This window comes from Schistocerca cancellata, chromosome 2, assembly GCF_023864275.1.
Source record: "Schistocerca cancellata isolate TAMUIC-IGC-003103 chromosome 2, iqSchCanc2.1, whole genome shotgun sequence".
NCBI lineage: Eukaryota > Metazoa > Arthropoda > Insecta > Orthoptera > Acrididae > Schistocerca > Schistocerca cancellata.
The window spans coordinates 492,900,182-492,923,487 of record NC_064627.1 but is presented as its reverse complement, the minus strand read 5'-3'; the positions used below and the strand labels follow the sequence as shown (position 1 = coordinate 492,923,487).

The 23,306-nt window shown below is 38.6% G+C and overlaps 1 protein-coding gene across 1 annotated transcript; it reads right to left on the bottom strand.

Annotated features, from left to right (window-relative positions):
* Positions 1 to 10,075: 10,075 nt before the first annotated feature.
* LOC126162010 (40S ribosomal protein S26) lies at positions 10,076 to 19,557 on the bottom strand. Its single transcript, XM_049918232.1, has 4 exons — positions 19,401 to 19,557; positions 18,582 to 18,759; positions 12,703 to 12,833; positions 10,076 to 10,153 (listed from the first exon to the last, which is right to left on the bottom strand). Exons 1-4 carry the CDS (start codon positions 19,401 to 19,403, stop codon positions 10,118 to 10,120), a joined length of 348 nt encoding a protein of 115 aa, XP_049774189.1. The 5' UTR covers positions 19,404 to 19,557; the 3' UTR covers positions 10,076 to 10,117.
* Between the last annotated feature and the right edge of the window lie 3,749 nt (positions 19,558 to 23,306).

Here is a 23,306-nt window from a genome sequence, read left to right as displayed (position 1 = left end):
ATTAAAACTCAAGTCAGATGGATTAACAGTTCTATATATCTAAAAACAAAGATGATGTGACTTACCAAATGAAAGCGCTGGCAGGTCGATAGACACACAAACATACACACAAAATTCAAGCTTTCGCAGCCAACGGTTGCTTCATCAGGAAAGAGGGAAGGAGAGGGAAAGACGGAAGGATGTGGGTTTTAAGGGAGAGGGTAAGGAGTCATTCCAATCCCGGACGCGGAAAGACTTACCTTAGGGGGAAAAAAGGACAGGTATACACTCGCGCACACACACCCATATCCAACCGCACATACACAGTGTATGTGCGGTTGGATATGGGTGTGCCATCTGGTTTCTGTACAAATTGTAAATAGCCTTTCGCTCCCTGTATTTTACCCCTGCCACCTTCAGAATTTGAAAGAGAGTATTCCAGTCAACATTGTCAAAAGCTTTCTCTAAGTCTACAAATGCTAGAAACGTAGGTTTGCCTTTCCTTAATCTTTCTTCTAAGATAAGTCATAAGGTCAGTATTGCCTCATGTGTTCCAACATTTCTACAGAATCCAAACTGATCTTCCCCAAGGTCGGCTTCTACCAGTTTTTCCATTCGTCTGTAAATAATTCGCGTTAGTATTTTGCAGCTGTGACTTATTAAACTGATAGTTCGGTAATTTTCACATCTGTCAACACCTGCTTTCTTAGGGATTGGAATTATTATATTCTTCTTGAAGTCTCAGGGTATTTCGCCTGTCTCACACATCTTGCTCACCAGATGGTAGAGTTTTGTCAGGACTGGCTCTCCCAAGGCCGTCAGTAGTTCCAATGGAATGTTGTCTACCCCCGGGGCCTTGTTTCGACTCAGGACTTTCAGTGCTCTGTCAAACTCTTCACGCAGTATCATATCTCCCATTTTATCTTCATCCTCTTCCATTTCCATAATATTGTCCTCAAGTACATCGCCCTTGTATAGACCCTCTATATACTCCTTCCACCTTCCCCCTCTTTGCTTAGAACCGGGTTTCCATCTGAGCTCTTGATATTCATACAAGTGGCTCTCTTTTCTCCAAAGGTCTCTCTAATTTTCCTGTAGGCTGTATCTATCTTACCCCTAGTGAAATAAGCTTCTACATCCTTACATTTGTCCTCTAGCCATGCCTGCTTAGCCTTTTTGCACTTCCTGTCAATCTCATCTTTGAGACGTTTGTATTCCTTTTTGCCTGCTTCATTTACTGCATTTTTATATTTTCTCCTTTCATCAATTAAATTCAATATTTCTTCTGTTACCCAAGGATTTCTACTACCCCTCGTCTTTTTACCTACTTGCTCCTCTGCTGCCTTCACTACTTCATCCCATTCTTCTTCTACTGTATTTCTTTCCCCCATTCCTGACAATTGTTCCCTTATGCTGTCCCTGAAACTCTGTACAACGTCTGGTTCTTTCAGTTTATCCAGGTCCCATCTCCATAAGTTCCCACCTTTTTGCAATTTCTTCAGTTTTAATCTACAGTTCATAACCAATAGATTGTGGTCAGAGTCAACATCTGCCCCTGGAAATGTCCAATTTAAAACCTGGTTCCTAAATCTCTGTCTTACCATTATATAATCTATCTGATACCTTTTAGTATCTCCAGGATTCCTCCATGTGTACAACTATCTTTTATGATTCTTGAACCAAGTGTTAGCTATGATTAAGTTATCCTCTGTGCAAAATTCTGCCAGGCGGCTTCCTCTTTCATTTGTTAGCCCCAATGCATATTCACCTACTATGTTTCCTTCTCTCCCTTTTCCTACTGTCGAATTCCAGTCACCCATGACTATTAAATTTTCGTCTCCCTTCACTACCTGAATAATTTCTTCTATCTCATCATACATTTCTTCGTCATCTGCAGAGCTAGTTGGCATATAAACTTGTACTACTGTAGTGGGCATGGGCTTCGTGTCGATCTTGGCCACTATAATACGTTCGCTATGCTGTTTGTAGTAGCTTACCCACACTCCTATGTTTTTTATTCATTATTAAACCTACTCCTGCATTACCCCTATTTGATTTTGTATTCACCTGACCAGAAGTCTTGTTCCTCCTGCCACCGAACTTCAGCTAAATACAGGGTTATTACAAATGATTGAAGCGATTTCATAAATTCACTGTAGCTCCATTCATTGACATATGGTCACGACACACTACAGATACGTAGAAAAACTCATAAAGTCTTGTTCGGCTGAAGCCGCACTTCAGGTTTCTGCCGCCAAAGCGCTCGAGAGCGCAGTGAGACAAAATGGCGACAGGAGCCGAGAAAGCGTAACTGCTAACTCCATTCGGCGATGGTATGCGCAGTTTAAAGCTTCTGGATGCCTCTGTAAGGGGAAATCAACGGGTCGGCCTGCAGTGAGCGAAGAAACGGTTGAACGCGTGCGGGCAAGTTTCACGTTTAGCCCGCGGAAGTCGACGAATAAAGCAAGCACGGAGCTAAACGTACCACAGCCGACGGTTTGGAAAATCTTACGGAAAAGGCTACAGCAGAAGCCTTACCGTTTACAATTACTACAAGCCCTGACACCCGATGACAAAGTCAAACGCTTTGAATTTTCAGCGCGGTTGCAACAGCTCATGGAAGAGGATGCGTTCAGTGCGAAACTTGTTTTCAGTAATGAAGCAACATTTTTTCTTAACGGTGAAGTGAACAGACACAATGTGCGAATCTGGGCGGTAGAGAATCCTCACGCACTCGTGCAGCAAATTCGCAATCCACCAAAAGTTAACGTGTTTTGTGCAATCTCACGGTTTAAAGTTTACGGCCCCTTTTTCTTCTGCGAAAAAAACGTTACAGGACACGTGTATCTGGACATGCTAGAAAATTGGCTCATGCCACAACTGGAGACCGACTTCATCTTTGAACAGGATGGTGCTCCACCACACTTCCATCATGATGTTCGGCATTTCTTAAACAGGAGATTGGAAAACCGATGGATCGGTCGTGGTGGAGATCATGATCAGCAATTCATGTCATGGCCTCCACGCTCTCCCGACTTAACCCCATGCGATTTCTTTCTGTGGGGTTATGTGAAAGATTCAGTGTTTAAAGCTCCTCTACCAATAAACGTGCGAGAACTGCGAGCTCACATCAACAATGCTTTCGAACTCATTGATGGGGACATGCTGCGCCGAGTGTGGGAGGAACTTTATTATCGGCTTGATGTCTGCCGAATCACCAAAGGGGCACATATCGAACATTTGTGAATGCCTAAAAAAACTGAGTTTTTGTATGTGTGTGCAAAGCATTGTGAAAATATCTCAAATAATAAAGTTATTGTAGAGCTGTGAAATTGCTTCAATCATTTGTAATAACCCTGTACTTCATTGAGTATGTAAAACCTTTATGGATGAAAAAAAAAACACGCAACAACTTAGCACATCACACAAAACCCAAATCATATCTGTGTTATTAGTTTTGGATTACTCACTGGATGAGCACAGTCTGTGTAATTTGCACACAGTTTTTAGGATAGTTGTATCATTTCATATTTCCTCAAATGTGTCATCCAATGATTAATTCTACAGCTACATTTGGTAGTCTATGGATATTTGAGCGCTGTTGGGGTTGCTGTAATTGTCTTTCGAATTCCTGGTGCCACTAGCTCAATCTGTCGTGTGATGGCTGAGGCCACTAAGATCTTTGCCCAAGCTTGTTGATGGGGATAGGGTGTGTTGTGGCATTTTCTCATGTAATACTGCTGGGTGCTGGTTTTGAGATATGTTCGGGCATTGCAGACACCATTGCTCTGTTAATTATATTGGCTTCGGAGGTGCATAGGTCTCAAAAAATTGCTGAGGCTATGTAATTTGGTTTGGCAGCCTAGTTTTCTTTCAGGCATTCCGCCATCACAGAGGCGGTATCTGGCAGTAAAGCAGGTACACTAGCTAGTTATTTTTGCTTTCACGTAATTAACCTTGCTGCGTTAATATTTCTTTTGCCAGTCTGTACCCAACAAAAAGGGCCTTGGGAGCCCATTTCTCTCATTGTAACCTTTCTTGAGCCTCCTATTAAGTGTAATCTTGTGCTCCTTGCACATAAAGACTTCTGGTGCACCCCCTGAAAGGTGACCATTCAAACTCTTCGTGACTTAACTGAAGTAGTTATTCATGAAGGCCTACCTGTTTCCTCTTTGGTAATCTTTCTTAAATGAAGCTGTTATTATTGAAGTGCTGCCTGTTCCCTTGTAATTCAATTAAGAACTACATAATTTTGGTTAGCTGAAATTCTTTTTAATCAAGGTCAACCTGTTTTTATTGGCCTATTATTGAAATCTTATCTTCCTTAATTGTGTGTTACTAGACTGATATTGTGAGAGCCAAAGGCCTCCCTGTTTCAGAGGTATTTGTCAATACGGTAGTAACAGGAAATGACACTATAGTACATGGGTTCTAACATTCGCCTTCCACCCCTTTTTAGCCACAATTTTAATTTTCAATATTGTCTGCAAAATGTGTTAGTAATAATAGTATGACATGCTTGATGCTGGTTTTACTGCACGAACAGTGAAAATGTAAGCAATAAGTTTTTCTCGTTGAATCCTTCTGTAGAGGTGCCAGTGAGAAAAATTTTCAGTAAGAGCTTTTTTTGTCAATAATACAACCGCAAACTTTAGAAGGGTACAAGTTCCCTTTCATGAAGAAAGAATGAAAAGTAATGCACAATTTTTTTTCTTGCCTGGCATCGAAACATTTTACAATAGAATAGTTTGAAGTTCATGCTACAGAAGGTATTTTGGTTTCTTTTGTAGCTCTTGCAAGAGAAGCCTTAACTACAAAACAAACATGGTTTTTGTGTTACTGTCGTCGATTTGAGAGGAAGGTGAGGTATAGTTCGACATTTGTATGCCAATGGGCACAAAATCAAGTGAAATTCACAGGGACATGTAAGGGGATGGCTGTATGGACGGTAGCACTATCTCCAGGTGATGTGTATTCTTCCAACAGGGTCAGATGAACCTTAGTGATACACATGCTTTAGACGGCCAATTTACACCATGTGAGATGGGCTTACCTGCAGTTCCTCAGAATGTCAGCCACTGAGGTAGCGATTTTCCTGACGAAGCAACCGTTGGTTGCTAAAGCTTGAAATTTTGTGTGTGTGTTTTTTTTTTTGTTGTGTCTATCTACCAGCACTTTCCCATTTGGTAAGTCATGGAATCTTTGTTTTTAATATATTTTTCCCATGTGGAACGTTTCTTTCTATTGTATTCATATCATTAAAATAAGTTTATATACTTTTGTCATCTCTTTTTCACATATAAAATCGTCATTCCAAAATTGCATTTTTTTTCCACAATATAATCTTTCATATCCATTTTTAAGGTATTTATGAGTATTTTGGGCTTGTAGGCAGGTTCCTTAAGAAGTTACAAGTCATCTGAGTATCACTAAAAGTATGGTATGCTGGCAAGTCTTTGCCATAATTACACTGAATTTGTCTTCCTCCTTCAAAGACTCCCATAGGAGGTATTATTGGCTCATTAACAGTGTAATATCAATCCTATTTAGCTGGAACAAACTGCTCTTTCCAGTTCTGTTCTGTGCACAAAACCTTTACTTTCTTGATAATATCTCATTAGATTAACACTTTTCTTCCGACCCCAGTTCCTTCTTATTTTGAACTCATAATGAACAGTTATAATTTACAGATGAAATTAATAATTCACAAAACAAAATAAATGACACTACACAATTACTACTGAGTTGTGCTGCTGTTTACGGTGACTCCAAACGGATCAGTGGTTATAAATGCTGTGCAGTTACACATTCCAGAGCCATCCAATGAGTGGTGTGAACACACCAGCACTGCCTACTGGAAACAAGGTTTACAGCAGGAGAACGTGTCCTGGACACATCCCCTTTCTGCAGTAAATTATAACTATTGCTAGTGGCTTTTTGTACGTAAAACAAAAGTCTACTCTTGACACAATAAAACATATTTGGAAAATTTTGGGCACTTCCTTTCTGCTGTTAGCAATTAAATTCTTGAAATATTGAAAATCAAATTCTTATTGCACCTGGAAGCAGTTAGGCATCCCACAACTTCAATGTACAATTTCAGCCATTTAGTAACAAATATTACAACAAATCATTTAATTATATATGAAATATTACCAAACCTATAACTATAGCTCTATAGTTAAATTGCATGGCCAAAAAAAATGAAAACTTGTGATGAGGGTTAGTGCAGCCGCAGTTGTCAAAATTCTATGGAAAGGGTAGTTTACTACTCACTATGTAGAAGGGAATGAGTTGCAGATAAGCACAACAAAAGGGTGATAAACCTATGAGCTTCCAGCCAAGAGGCCTGTCTTTTGACCAGAAGCTCACACATTTAGTAATCTTTTTGTTGTGCCTGTCTGTATCTCCACATCTCATGTGGTGAGCAGAAAGCAATCCTTGTAATAATGCTGTCATTATTCCATCCTGGAGTTCCATTGTTTGAAAGTTCAAAATAAATTTAGTTTGTCAAAAGTTATCAAGTCCAGCATAGCGAATCACAAATCTTATAACAGGAATCAGTGGTGCATTACCCCATAACTGGCATGACTAATTGCATCCAGCAAAAGTGATGTTCAAATACTATTCATTAACACCACTGTCAATCACAAGATGCTAAAAAGTGCATACTTGACACCACCCCTCATCCATCTTCCAATATTACACACTTTTTTCTGTATTACAACATTTTCCATTTATATGCTTTATGTTAACATGAAATCCTACATATTTAGAAAGAAAAAAATTCAGTATTAAGAAACAGCAGTGTTGCTCTTACCTTGAAATTTCTTTATCTTGGCTTTAATTAAAGTGTGTGTGCAATTACTGAGACAAATTTAACTCTTGTCTACATTAATACCTGTAATATGAAAACTCATTGCAAAATTATTTTCCAGGACCCACAATTTGCTCCTAGTAGGCATTTTCTACATCCGGATTTTGGCCTCCTCCATTGACAAATTCTTAGGTCTTTCTTTTAGGCTCTTATTAATAAATGGATTTAAATCATTCAAGTCTCCCAGTAAGTTTTATGATTTCAATATTCTGAATTTGTAACACTGTGTTACCTTAACATTACTTTTACAATCGCTAAACTCTATCCTAGATGAATATATCAAATATACTATTTAAATTGCTCTTATTTGTTAAATATTTTGTCCTTGAAGGTCCAGTTCTCACTTCCATACAGGGAAGCTATTGTAGTTCAGCTTCTCTTATGTTCATCACAGAGCTCAGTAAGAATACTTACAAGCATTCTATTTATTTTTTACTCACACACCAAAAATTTTAGGTTAATTTATTCAATGATCTGAACCATCAGTTGTACAGGCCACCGAGGGCCTTAACCAAAATATCCATATTTTACTTAAGCTAGAAAATGGTTTTCCATAAACAATTTTTACTATTGCAAATAATTACTTCATTGTCTACAGAAAAGAAATTTTTTTTAATGGTAACCTGGTTGTGGTTATTAATCTTGTTACTGCACTTTGATAGCTGACATTAAATGCACAAATTTTTAATTATTTAAGTGTGAGGTAATGCCTTTGCACTCAACATGTCAGTTCCCAAAAAGATGCAAGCTTTTTTATTCCACTTCTATGACAATTTTACTTATTCAGCCAGCCTCTCACTTGGTCTCCAGCCTTAGGTGGTCATTTCGTTTCCCCAGGACATAAATTGAGTGCAGGACTTCATTATACAACATTAACTTTTCACCTACAGACAACTTTTGTACTGACATCAGTTGACAGAATGTTTCAGACATTCTAGCACGTTAATGTTAACAGAAAACCAAACACATGTTTGTGATAGTCTATTGCCTAATGAGGAAAGAACTATTGAGCACCTTTTTCTCTGAACCACAAAGGTGTGACAAAGAACTGTGCTTCTCTTTTGCTTTTTCTTAAAGCATTCATAGCAGTTGACTTTGTGCTGTAATTCTCATCCCCATGAAGTGTAGCCTTAACTTAATCATCTATTTTGTAGCTCCTAGGTCAGAAATTGGGATGTAGATGGTTCTCTAAAATTTGTCACTCCCTGACTTGACCCACACAATAAAATCTCACCAATTCATGTCCCAGCAATCCCAGCCACTGTTCAACCCAAGATGGATGATGGGCAACATTAAAAAATCAGAAGTACACAGACTGCATTGTCTAGAGTAAGAATTTGCCGTGAGTGGTAGAGTATACTACGTTAAGTATTTTTTTGTTTCTAGCACAAATATGCAGGTTGTTGTCAATAGCCAAGTTGTGTGTGTGCACGATTTTTTACAATCGAGACAGCTGTAGCTGCTATTGTTTCACCTGCTGCCAGTCAGCCAGTTTCTGTTCGAAGCAGTTGTGTTAAAAGATAGTCTCAGAGCTGAGTGTAGACAAAGTAAAAGCAGGTAACTGATTCCAAAAGAGAACCTAACTAGAGCAATAGTAATATACTGAAACATCACCTTGTACTAGAAAAAGGGATCAAAATTAGTGGATCGTAGAACAACAAAAACATCAGATTACAAGAAGATTAGTGAAGGCCTTTATTTGTGGTTTACTCAACAATGAGTTAATGGAAGCCCAATAAGAATTCACAGGAGAAGAAAGTTTTTCTACCAGTTCTGGCTGGCTGGATTGTCAAAGGAATCCAAGAAGAAATAAATTAGAAAACTGTCACTGGATCAAGTTCATAACTGATGAGGCAGGACTCAATTATAGAATGCTTCCAACAAAACAACCTAGGAATGAAGCTCCCACTCTAGGTTATAAGAAAGACTGCAACAATGCCTCTAAATATCATAAATTGCTGCTGTTGGTAACTGGTAAGTCTGCCAACCCAGCAGCATCCAAAAATCTAGCTTCTGGCCTTGGCATTTCTGTATAGAAACATTTTGAAGCAGTAGTTCGACAAATTTGTGCTAGAAACAAAAAATACTTAACATAGTATGCTCTACCACTCAATGCAAGTTCTTATTCTAGACAATGCACAATGTCACTGCAAATCCAATGGACCAAGAAAACTTAACAGTGTGAATTACTGCAATCACTTCTGCACTTTATTGAAAATGAGACCCAATCAATACAAGCTACCCTGAAAAAATTGAAGGATGCTGTCTACTGCAGAAGCTTGGGACCATTTAAAATCTAACATTTTAACAGAAATGTAAATACATACAAATAGAAATAAGGAAAGCAATAAAAGTGACAAAAATGAACAGTTGTTAGATCTTATTTGTTATCTACCTGAATGTGAAAATACAGAAAGTGAAGTGCAAATGTGGTTGAATCAAAACAACAGTATGATGAAGTGACCAACAGTGCTATTGTAGGAATGGTAAACATTCTATTAATGAAGGATGTTGGTGCCACTAAAATGAGTCATAGCAATGGAATGGAGGAATTAGCACTGCACTACGTGGAGAGAGAATGTGGTGATTCCGGCCGATGTGCACCTACGAAGGTGGCAGAACTATACTGCTCAGGACCTACATGCTCAAAACTATAACTATCAATCCTTTTTCTGAAAACATGTACAGTAATTTAATATGTACCTGTTTTCAGAACCACGAGTTTCCATTATAACATTACTCCTAGCACAATATGTTAGCTGATGAAATAAGTTTACTATATAACAACACTGTCTAAGTTGTGAATATTTTTAAATTAAATTTACCAAATTGTCAGTTTGTGTAATTAAGAGTTTACCCATATTCAAGCTCTACTTGGTCCCAACTACCCCAAATTATCGAGGTTTTCCTGTACTCATCCACATCCCTCGTTTTAGTACCTTAAATCTGTGTGTATGCTTTCCTTTTGATTGAATTTGTACAGGAAGGTTCCAGTTCAAAAATTCCATGTGGAAGCTTTAAAAATGTAAATACATCACATTCTTGTGAAGTGTAGCTGACCAGTCCAGCTCAGTTTTAAGTAACACAGAAAATTTAAATAGGGGAAAGCTCTTGAGACTAGTCCCATCAGTACATTTGTAATACCCTGGAAACCACCACATCCAATGGAAAGGAAACATTTTATAACATCAAGGGGGGAGAGAAAAAAAAAACAAGAAAAAAATTTGACCATTTTTATTTTAATTGAACTTCAAACACATATCACTTCCTCACTTGTTGGCCTCCTTGTCGCATGTCCTGCAATAATAACAATATGCATTTATTATTAAACACAGGACACATTTAAAGATAAAAAAACATGTTTGATAAATAAACTGAATAATAAACTTACCTGAACTACAAAATTATTCAGAGCACCATAGCAGTAAGGATATTATTGCCAACAAGTTACAACAACTTAGATGGCCAATTAACTAAAAAGCATAACTAGCACAGTACATACTACAACATTATTCTTGAAGTTACCAATATCCAGTTTCACAGCAGTATTACACAGTGTAAACTACAGTAATTTCCAAGAATAATTGTCTACTGAATGCGTAGGATCGCAACAATACATATTGAACTTGCAACTATGTTGACTATATCACTGTGGGCCCAAGTTATGGATATTGTTTACAGTGTTCACTAAAGCAATGACAAAGACAAATATTTATTAAGTTACAACTAATAAAGTACTAACTTTAGTCACCAGCCATGTCGTCTTCATGCACTATTCCTCACTGTATAAGACAATGGGAAAAATATTTTTCCCACAACACAGGTACACACTTGCTATGCTGGTCAAAAATATCAGGAATGTATTGGGGGGGGGGGGGGGGAATTTTTTCCCACATTGTGGAAATACAGGAACTGGAAGGGGTAGAGTTTGTATCTCCTGACACCTCTGCTTTCCTTGATGATCTTACATTTCCACGAGCAAAGGGTGTTCTGAGTGGATAGATGTACCATCCAATGACATAAGCTCAACAGGATCATTCACAAATTTGTGTTTAAATCTTTCTTTCTCTAAGCTGTTATATGACAAAGCCATCTGACTTTCATGCCTGGCAATCTAAAGCACTTTGTCACAGACTGAAGTTTTCTTCTCCCTTGAATCGCCTAACTGTAAAGCACTTTTGAGATTGTCTCTCAGTGCTGTCAAATATCCAAATACGTTCAACTTCATTTTTTCAACAGTAGTCCTCTGTTATTTCCTAGTAGTGCTTGGTCTTTAATATGACAGACTTCTCTGAAGAAACTGCACACACTACATTTGTGAACAGAGTTTCAGCAGCTGTCACTTGTGTGTAGAGTCTTACGCAACAATTAACTAAAGCTTTCCTTGATGGATAACTTTTAAGAGTCATACCATGCATTCTTTCCTACAGATGTTCTTGAATCACTGAGTGTGTTACTACTGCAAAGGAAAATCAGCACCCACAACTTTCTTGTGAAATTTCACAAAGTTGAGTCCACAACATGTTATGTAATTCCCACTATCCTCATTTGGAAGCAATCTGAAGTCCCAACAAAAATTTCAAATGACTTTCAACACTATGTAACTGAGGAATTAAGACAACCATATGAGACTATAGGCACACAAAACTGCAATGCTTTTGCTCACTTTTATTCAATACCAGAAAAACTGCTCCCTGTGGCAACGCAATAAGCATTGCCATAATTTGTACTACCAGAGTCAGATGTTGGATATGTATCATTAGGGGCTTCGATAGGCAATCATTCTTGGAAATTACATAAACTAGTTATCAAAGTTTAATAATATTCCTCTTCAATGCATAATTAGCAGTGTGGAGGCAGCAAACCGTCACATTCACTCTTTCTTCCATTCCCTCACCAACTGTTTTGCCTTCATTAGTCTGGGACTTTTCCTTTACCCCTTCCTATCTTGGGTTTGTCTTTGACCCAATGAAGAAAACAGTTTCAATCTCCTGAAAACTAGTTTTCCTTTGAATTTTGTGTTCAGAGTGCCAATTTTATTGCAATTCAACAAAGAAACAGATACTTCTGCTGTAAATCAAGTTCAGCAGAAAAAAAAACTGCAATGCATTGCTTTCCATGCTGCATAATAATGTTATATACTTGACACTGGTTATAAAGAGTGCCTTGTACTTTATACTCGTACCATCTTCCCAGCAAATCTAAGATTTACCACCATTCACATACAGATGCAATACTACTGAATACAAGTAGTTTATAAAATCATGAAGTGGAGGTAAGTCACAGACAGGCTAACAAAAAGACTGCTACGCAAGTCAAGTTTCAGCCCTAAGGTCTCGTGAATTAGGCAACATATACAAATTTGCAAAAACAAAACACACACACACACACACACACACACACACACACACACACACACACACACACAACCAGTCTTGCTGCTAAGACCAAACTCATTCACAATCCATCCCAGATTTTTCATTGCATAAGGCCATGCAGTGGTCCCACTTCATGTATTTCATATGTAACACATATCCACAATGTGCATCCAAGTATTCTACAGTAGCATTATGTATTCACATTTGTTAGCCTTATCAACTAAAAGAAATTTTTATCTTCCAACCCACCTAGACCATGAGCTACGTTTACAGATCAGTTTTACCGCAACCTAATTATGGGATATGAACCGAATAAAAGGATGCAATAAAAGAAGAAGTGTATGGTACATCTAACTGTAATATCTATGTAGATTAATATTCACACTGAGAACGAAGGTATTCTTCCTGAAACAATAGTATGCTACACATTAAAGTATGACTCCTCTGATATTGAGTCAGGAAACTTACCCTTGGGAATGTCCTAATTGGTGGTGTTCGGATGCGCCTGTCTGCCTTTGAACGATTGCGCACAACCTTTGAGTGGATGGCACAGGAAACGCAGTAGTGCAGCTTTGCATACAGTTTTGGTAGCTGATATGCTGTTGAGATAGTAACCAGATACAGAGAAAATTAAACTTGATGACAAAATTTAAAAATAGTATAACAGCACTAAACAGTATTCAAACATTCAACATCAATTGCAAAATAGCAGCACTATCCTACATACATAACAAACAAGATGCACCATATAAAATGAACCACAGAAAACTTATTACAAAAATTGTCATGCTACGACAAACTACAACTAAACTATCAAGAAACAGAAATAAACAGTCTTATCAGAGAGAAAGATACTGTAACAAAAAATTAAATTGAGATTGTAGGGGAGCAGTTACGAGTAAGATACACCTTCAATTTGAGCAGAGAGGTTGTCAAAGGAACTAACCTCTATTAGAACTATAGAGGTATCTGACTGCTGAGGGAATTTGTGGGGGTTTTGGGCAGGGATGTTCACAGTGGTCGTTTAAACACCAACCTCAACACTGATTTGCCATGAAAAACAGTGACCTGCCATGAAAGAAACTGGAAAACAAACTGAACACTTACAATATGTACTTTGGTTCTATACAAGTTTTTTCACTCTAGGGTGTATTGTCTGACATCTAGATTATACTATATGCTAAGAGTTGTGGGTTATGTCACAAGAAGAAAAGTAACAGTAAATTAAGTCTATATGACCATGAAAACTATGTGGCAAAGTATTAGAAATAAATTACATTAAAACAAATTAACTGATTAAAAATTATGAAGTCTTTTGATCGCATTTCTCGAGATTCGAACCTTCCAGATGCCTGGTTTATATGCTGACCACTATGCTATAACATCAAACTGCACAAAATAGTTGTATTTATGACTAGTGACCCAGTCACAATAATTACTTGCAACATTCAAATTTTGGCTTCACATAATGTGTGAAGCCGATCTTTGTGATTATGACAGCTGTATAACTGACATTCTATCAGTTTTGTTGTTTGTGTGTGTGTGTGTGTGTGTGTGTGTGTGTGTGTGTGTGTGTGTGAATATATGAAATATAGGGGGCACACCAAGGATTTGGGGCCCAAACACATCAAAAAGCAGGATAAGGAATTGGAAGTGAACTGACAGACCCAGTGACAATTCCGGCAATGGCAAACCATTCAGGTGTAATGCTGAGCACTCTGGAGGAAAACAGCTACAGCACACAACATGTCAACTATCAAGTAATCTATGGTAACAGTCAAGTTACAGTTCAACCATCACATGAGAAAAGCAGATCATCACTTTCCAACCTAACCTAGACCTCTGGCTAGGGCACAGGTCAGCATCACAAATGCCAAGATTACAAGTGGTGTGCTGAATACCATACACTAGCCAGAAGCCATACAATAGCACAGGTAACATGTAATGAATTGGACCATAGACTGTAAAAAAAAAATCTTAGCTGACCTAGGAGTCACACATTTCACAGTTACCCTGATACCTATCTTTGAGATGGAAAATGCCTGGGAAGACTATTAAATAAAACTTAGTTTAAATATGATTCGCACAATTTATTGTGGCTAATCACTATCTCAACTTTAAAATTGTATCTATTACAAATGAACTTATTTGTAGCTGACAAATGCTTTCAATTATTTTCCACCTGTCTCTAATGGTTTTGCCTGTCTCAGTAGTATACACAAATGCAAGTAATGAACATGATCTTATGACTTTACAGTCCTATGAATTGTAGGGGTTAGATGGTAGAGCCAAACCACTGACAAAGGCTTTCAGGTCACTCCATGATCAACTAAGCCTGAGGCTTATTTTTTGAAAAAATTCCGAATTTAACAATGTTATAGTTTTTCGAATCTACAAAAGTTGAATTTTACTGTCCTGAAAAAATTATAAAAATTACACAATTAGCTGAGGAAATATAGTTGAACAAAGTTTGCGATTCTACAGATGAGGATGGAAAACAAAAGGTTTGTTTTTTGTATTGGTAGCTGCTTAAACTTGGGTTGCAGTGATTGTTGAAGTTTTAACTGTTAAATTTCAAGAGCAGAATCTTCTCTTTCTGACAAACTTCAGTTTTTAAAGAAAGTATGCAGCTAATTCACAAAAGTTACTGTGTATTTAGTGCCCCATCTGTGACAAAAAACACTAAAAAGTTTACCTTCTAACTCTGCAATTATAGTAATTCTATATATTTTAGGTTAAGAGTAAAAAAAAAACAAAAACATCCAATGAACCATAAGGCACCTTCTAAGTTGTAAATGATCATTTATAAATGTTAAAAGAAATTGTGTCCCACCCATGACAGTGTTTTGGATGTTACTCAAATCTAAACCATTTAACACTTCTTGTTATCGTTAAGTTAAATTGGTTGATATAACAAGTGCTTCGATGGTTTACACTAAATAAAAACTTACTATTTATTCGGAAAATGGGGAAAACAACAACAGCAGAGCATATGAGAAAACTTCGAGAAAAACTGAGGAAAGATACCAGCAAGTACAACGTCTATAAAGAAAAAGAAAGAGTGGGCTAAAAGAAGGGAAAATATGAAGATGAAGGTATCCTCCAGTGAATAAACCTTTATTGGAATATCTAAAGAAGGAAGGAAGCTGAAAGAAAAAGGAAGTACAAACTAAAATCCACATTAATTGAAGATCAGTCTGAGACCTGTATTTCCCAGTTAGGATCATATAAATGTCCTTAGTCCCTTGGCAAAGCTGTTTCTCGGGTAAAGAAGGTGCTTCCTTCAAGCCCCCCCCCCCCCCAAAAAAAATCAGCAGTAATAAAATAGCTTGAAAGTGAAAGCGTACCTAAAAAGGTAGTAAAGCAGATTTTCCCAGTAGTGAAGAAAAGTCTTGTAAACTTACAAGTGATAATCTGCTCAAAATACAAAAATTTTTCACAAATGATGAAATCAGCAGGCAGACACCTGGTATAAAGGATGTAAAGTCTACTGTAGACCATGAAAGTGGGAAAAGAGTTAGCTTGCAGAAACATCACATGAATATGACAGGTAAGGAAGCATTTTTTCTTTTACATCAAGACAATCCAGATATTGATACAAAGATTTCAAAATTCTACGAGTTGTAGCCTAAAAATGTTCTAACGTCTCAAATGCTTCACAATTTATGCGTGTGCAGATATCATGCTAACTACAACTTCATCATTGAAGCCATTCACAGAAAGATAGCTAGTTTCCCTGCAACTCACACTCACCTTATAAATCTTATTTGCTGTGATGTAGAAAGTGAGATATGCATGACAAGTCAATGCAAGAAATGCATAATGAATCTGCACACATTAATAGATGGAAAGTTCTATTTGTGTGAGATATCTTGGAGAAAATGGGCCGAACATGAGTGTCACCCTAAACAGACTACTACCAGTGGAACACTGTGAAGCTCTCTGAACTTCAGTCTCAACTAAAAACATCGAAGGAGCACTTCTTTGTCAACAGGATGCAATCTGGAGCTTTCAAGACTGAAAGCATCAGTCAGTGATGAAGTGATATTGCAAATAGATTTTGCAGAAAACTATGTAGCACTGGCACAAGATGAGATACAAAGTGCCCACTGGAGTCATACACAGATTACAGTGGTCCCTATTTGTGTTTGGATGAAAACAGGGCTACAGTCATTTGCAATTGTGAGCAATGAACTGTGCCATGACAAATAATTTATGCATGTTTGAAGATTATAATAAGTAAGCTGAAACAAGAGCTTCCCAATTTGACCTCGATATGAATTTTTTCTGACGATTGCGCAGGTCAATTTAAGAACAAATTCACCATTTCTAACCTCTGCTACATGATGCAAGAGTTTGAAGTGTCTGGAGAAAGGTTTTTCTTTGCAACATCAGATGGGAAAGGTGCAGTGAATGGCATTGGAGCTGTAACAAAAAGGGCTGTTTGGAATAAAGTTAAGCAAAGAAAAGTCACCATCAGCAATGCACAGGAATTTTTAGACTGTGCCAAATCCTCTGTTTCTGTAACAAACAGATCATATTGATCAAAACAGAGACCTTCTGGATGGGCACTGGAAAGCCGTTATATATATATTCACAGCAAGCATTACTTCAACGGTTACAATGCCTCTAACCTAGTATGTGGTAGAACTTCCCTAAAATCAGATTTAGAGAAAGTGGAGGTTTTTCCACTTTCACCCAACATATATTCACTGATCTACACAGATTCCGAGATGAGTGATGAGGAATCATATCCTGATGTCCTGTTGACACCCAATTCCCAAGTTACAGGTTCAGAACCAGCTGTGGAAAAAATAATGCCAGGAACATTTATTTTAGTTAAGTTCCAAACTGCAAGAAAGAAATCACTACATATAGATATGCTGCAATTGTACAGAGAAGTGTAGAAGACAATGGGGAAATACAGATTATGTGTATGCGATCTGTTGGGGACTCAGAAAAGGTAATCAACGCTGACGAGCAGGATTTATCCTACATAGAGTTTAAGCAAGTTCTTGCTATTTTCCCGAATCCAAATGTCAAACATGTGAGGGACACCTTATATAATGAGTTTCCCGGCAATTTAGACATTTTCGGAAGTGGGTGAGAGGTCAAGTGTGTATTTTTTCGAAGTGGTACATTCTTAAAGTGAAATAATTAAGTACTCAGAACTGTAAACTAATACTATACCAAAAATTATTTTATAGGTAACAAAAATGTTCTACAAAGTTATTAAAACTTAAAGTGACCTCTACATATACGTTATCTACTGATTCATTGCTAACTGACAATAAAATCAGTTAAAAAAAAAAAAAAGAAACAAACAGATTGTACTTCACCTGAGTCCCACCCATGACAGTCTTTGATCGCAATTATTGTAAGTATTACTAATCTAATATTTATTGATATGTCGTGTAGAGAATTGTTTTATTAACGTGAATTCAATATTTTCAAAAGGAAATAAGTGCACAACTCACAGATTTCTTCTAAAATGTTGGTGGTTATTCAATGCTACATCTATTTCCTCTCCCACCCGTGACAAAGTTTTAAAGATGAATAACAGCTCTATTTGTAAACTTGTGACATTCACATTTAAAGGGAAGGTAAAACAATTATTTGTACAGCAACCAGTCAATCTTTAGGCCTACTTTATTTCCATTTATACTTTGTTATATCAGCATCTGACTGTTCAAAAACTTAGTGCAACTGTCCCACCCATGACAATGGAATCCCCCTTTCATATTAATATGCAGAGCTCTCCAAGTCCAAAATTGCTAGCTTTGTATCCAAAATCAATACTACTAATGTGACACTACTGCCAAAACCCCATAGGAACAGCTGTTTAGTAAACACTACAAGCAGTACTCTATTGAGTGGTCAGTTCTTTACGAACTGTTCTCTAATAAAGTCTATACCTCAATATTACAGGCCATTCTTTACCACTTGCTGTATTTACAAGTTACCACATATCCCAATGAAATCAAAAGACTATTTCCTGTACAATTCCAAAAGAATACCGGGAAAGAGAACCAGCTGACTGCATCTATAAAATTCGCAACAGAAATTTACCACTTGGAACCATAAACTCCAAAAATAATGTACACAAATCTACAGACGTAAACAAATTTAATTTATCAATCTTTACTTCTCGATTTACTCGTATAAGCAATGAGGCTATAATTCAAATTTTGGGAGCCCTAACTATCAGTATAGACGGGCCTGGGCACTTGCAAATAGCAAAAAAACAAGATACTAACATTTCAAACAGTTCCGTGTGGCTCAATAAGCCAGAATGCCAAGATCAGCATCGTCTATTATGCTACATTAAAAAAAAAATTACGCGTTACCTGTGTATACACTAGCTTCTGTGATATCCCTTACGGCCGCAGCTTCAACAATATTACGGATCACGAACTTTTTTATGGCTTTGTCTTTCGGTACACACCGCGCACAGTTAGTGCAGCGAACAGGATTCACATGGCCTCGACCATGTTTCGATCTTCCACTATTTCTTCTCTTACACGTCTGGAAATGAAAAACATGTTTTATATCTGCGTGTATTGGACAAAATCAACATCCGTATGCCTAGGTATTAAAATACAGTACCAGCAGTAACACATCAAATACCTTACATCTCGTGGGTAAATTGGGAGCAATTACTACTTACTAAATATAAATACTACCAAATAAATATACTATTTTTCATCCTTGGATCACTTTCGACATGGGAAACAAAGATCCGCAATATATCATCACAAAAGTCGATGTACGAAGAAAATGTTAGCATTGTATGTGTAAGTTCATTCAAAATAGGCCATTCCTTCATAGAAATCTACAGCCCCACATATACTCGCATATAACGTAATGACTACTGTCACACACATCTTTCAAATTAGTAACAAAATTGTCCTCTTAGAATGCCGTAACTTACATGTAACACAGAAATAAGAGGATTAAATGATTTTTGGAGATAAAAAAGTTATACACAAATGAAAAGGATTAACAATTGTGAGGTTAAACAACCACACGTAAGCACATGGTCATATGGTTTCTTCTCCTGACAGGGAAAACAAAATTAACCACGTACATTAGCACTAAAAAACTCACACCAGTAAACCGAATTACTTATTTAGCGCTAACACATGTAAAATGCACGTGTAACTTACCATTTTCTCCAACAGCAAATTTTACACGCGCACTACACAACAGCGAAGAATATCAAAGACCAAACAGCCCACCGAAGACAAAATTTCTCAAAGTTAATGCAATACAGCTCGCATGCCGTGGTCGATGGTCGCATAGATAGGGTAGGAAATTCTATGGAAAAGGAACTCATTGGACGGGAAACAAATGTTTTCACCAATATACAATATCAAGAAGAGTCAAAAAATAATAAGGAAATATCGGAGCTGAGGACGTGGCAACGTCTATTAATAAATCTGAAATAACGATGGGACAGGCACACTATGAAACAACAATTCACACTGGCCGTCATGCCACATCAAGGGGAAAAAAAGTGCGTTTCAAGCGCAGATATCCACACAAGCTATCAGTAGACTGTCACGTCAAGGTTTCTCGGGAAAATATATGCAAATAAGAACATAAATAGTGAAGCAATTTTCATCAAATAACATTTTAAGAGAAAAAGTGAGCTCTGATTAAACAACTGAGGTCTAAGGATGCCAAAAATACAATTCTTCATGGCATTATTAGTTAAATAAAATAAAAAAACATAATGGATATGGTAACGAGTTCCCTTATAAATATTGTTTGTTATGTTTGTATGTATCTATCTTCGCTAGCAAAAAAATGTGTATTTCTTTATTTACATATTTTTTACTCTTGGATCACTTTTGGCAGTGATACTTTATATGTCATGATATACTTGGATGTGTTAAAAATTTTTGCTGTGTACATAAAAACTTAGATATTTACATTTTTTCAGATATTTGTAAAAGACATTAAGAGCTAACACCATTCAAATAAAATTACACTTATCAGACAGAGGTCAAATGAATATATACAATTGTGCTTACATACAGTGACAGAACGATGTCTTTATATTATTTACATGGAGTTTGCAGAAGAATATCTTATTTAAGAATGTTGTATACTTGCATCTAAGAAACTCATTTACACTAATACACATGTATCTAAAAACTCCTTTACACTGTAACAACAAAACTTAGACCGGATGACCTTGTGGTTTTTGTTTGAAAGCATACAGTGTTTTTAAGTTCTTGATACTGCTTGGATGCTTGATATGTAATACAGATCCAACTATTTTAAGTTCTTTGTCATGTAAGTCTATTTGAATACATGTGACTATTATCTTTGTACCTAGTACTACAGTTATATATATGTTTTTCAAATCACAGTTGTAGGTACAGGATGTTTCACTAAATGTGTTTGCCTCTGTAAGTTATGAAGTAATAGGCAACGGAAATACACTCCTGGAAATTGAAATAAGAACACCGTGAATTCATTGTCCCAGGAAGGGGAAACTTTATTGACACATTCCTGGGGTCAGATACATCACATGATCACACTGACAGAACCACAGGCACATAGACACAGGCAACAGAGCAGGCACAATGTCGGCACTAGTACAGTGTATATCCACCTTTCGCAGTAATGCAGGCTGCTATTCTCCCATAGAGACGATCGTAGAGATGCTGGATGTAGTCCTGTGGAACGGCTTGCCATGCCATTTCCACCTGGCGCCTCAGCTGGACCAGCGTTCGTGCTGGACGTGCAGACCGCGTGAGACGACGCTTCATCCAGTCCCAAACATGCTCAATGGGGGACAGATCCGGAGATCTTGCTGGCCAGGGTAGTTGACTTACACCTTCTAGAGCACGTTGGGTGGCACGGGATACATGCGGACGTGCATTGTCCTGTTGGAACAGCAAGTTCCCTTGCCGGTCTAGGAATGGTAGAACGATGGGTTCGATGACGGTTTGGATGTACCGTGCACTATTCAGTGTCCCCTCGACGATCACCAGTGGTGTACGGCCAGTGTAGGAGATCGCTCCCCACACCATGATGCCGGGTGTTGGCCCTGTGTGCCTCGGTCGTATGCAGTCCTGATTGTGGCGCTCACCTGCACGGCGCCAAACACGCATACGACCATCATTGGCACCAAGGCAGAAGCGACTCTCATCGCTGAAGACGACACGTCTCCATTCGTCCCTCCATTCACGCCTGTCGCGACACCACTGGAGGCGGGCTGCACGATGTTGGGGCGTGAGCGGAAGACGGTCTAACGGTGTGCGGGACCGTAGCCCAGCTTCATGGAGACGGTTGCGAATGGTCCTCGCTGATACCCCAGGAGCAACAGTGTCCCTAATTTGCTGGGAAGTGGCGGTGCGGTCCCCTACGGCACTGCGTAGGATCCTACGGTCTTGGCGTGCATCCGTGCGTCGCTGCGGTCCGGTCCCAGGTCGACGGGCACGTGCACCTTCCGCCGACCACTGGCGACAACATCGATGTACTGTGGAGACCTCACGCCCCACGTGTTGAGCAATTCGGCGGCACGTCCATCCGGCCTCCTGCATGCCCACTATACGCCCTCGCTCAAAGTCCGTCAACTGCACATACGGTTCACGTCCACGCTGTCACGGCATGCTACCAGTGTTAAAGACTGCGATGGAGCTCCGTATGCCACGGCAAACTGGCTGACACTGACGGCGGCGGTGCACAAATGCTGCGCAGCTAGCGCCATTCGACGGCCAACACCGCGGTTCCTGGTGTGTCCGCTGTGCCGTGCGTGTGATCATTGCTTGTACAGCCCTCTCGCAGTGTCCGGAGCAAGTATGGTGGGTCTGACACACCGGTGTCAATGTGTTCTTTTTTCCATTTCCAGGAGTGTATTTATTAGGGTATGTCAACATAAGAAATGTTACACTGTCTGTGGAGCTATGAACATAGTTTATTGTGTTTTTATCCAAAGAGTTACAGCAAAAGGTCACAATTTATAAATGGAACAATAGTTGTTTCTATCATTCACTGGAATCAGTAACACCAGCTGTGTGTACATGAATTTAAAATAAATTCCTATCACTTTTAGTTTGGGAGCTACAACCCTTCAAAGTTTCAGGGGCAGATACCACACGCTGTACATAATACATGGCTGTATGGTGGGTGATGCGGTCGCTGTTGTCAGTCTGACATGTGCGTGGTGTATAGTACACGGCCACAGATTTCACCTGTATCACCTGTCACTGATCCAGGAGCTGCATGGGAACGATTTCCGTGTGAGAATTACATTCTGTGAATGGGCCTTGCGTAATTTCACACTGAAGTCTTTACAAGGTGTTATGTTCTCTGATGAGTCCACGTTCACAAATTATGGTGCAGTGAATCGCCATAACGTGCACTACTGGGCCGCAGACAATCATTGGTGGTTATGACCTGTCGACCGTCAACAGAGGTGGTCTATTAATGTATGGTGTGGAATCCTTGGGGATGAAATCATCAGTCCATACTACTTCCAAGTACACTGACAGGTGAGTTATATCGCGCGTTTATAGTCGACAGTTTGGGTGGTCTCCTTGAACACGTGTGTCTACACATGAGAGTCCATATGTGGATGCAGCACGATGGTCACCCAGCCCATTCTGCACTTCCTGTTGTGGAAGAACTAAACAACAGTTTTGCAGGAAGGTGACTGGGGCGCCATGGTCCTCATTCATGGCCCACAAGGTCGCCCGATATAACACTATTAGATTTCTTTTTGAGGGGATATCTAAAGGATAGTGTTTATGTCACTGAGCCCACATGCCCAGATGATCTAAAACGGCGCATCGAGGCCGCCTGTTGCTCCATGACACCAGCGATGTTACATCTCGTCCACAGATCCTTTAGAAGGCGCATTGCATTGTGCATTCATGTACATGGACAGACATTTGAACATCTCATTTAAATCAACTTCCCACCGCCAGAACAACCATCACCCACCACACAGCCATGTATTGTGTACAGCGTGTGGTATCTGTTCCTGAAACTTTGAAGGGTTGTAGCTACCAAACTAAAAGTGATAGGAATGCAATTTAAATTGATGTATACACAGC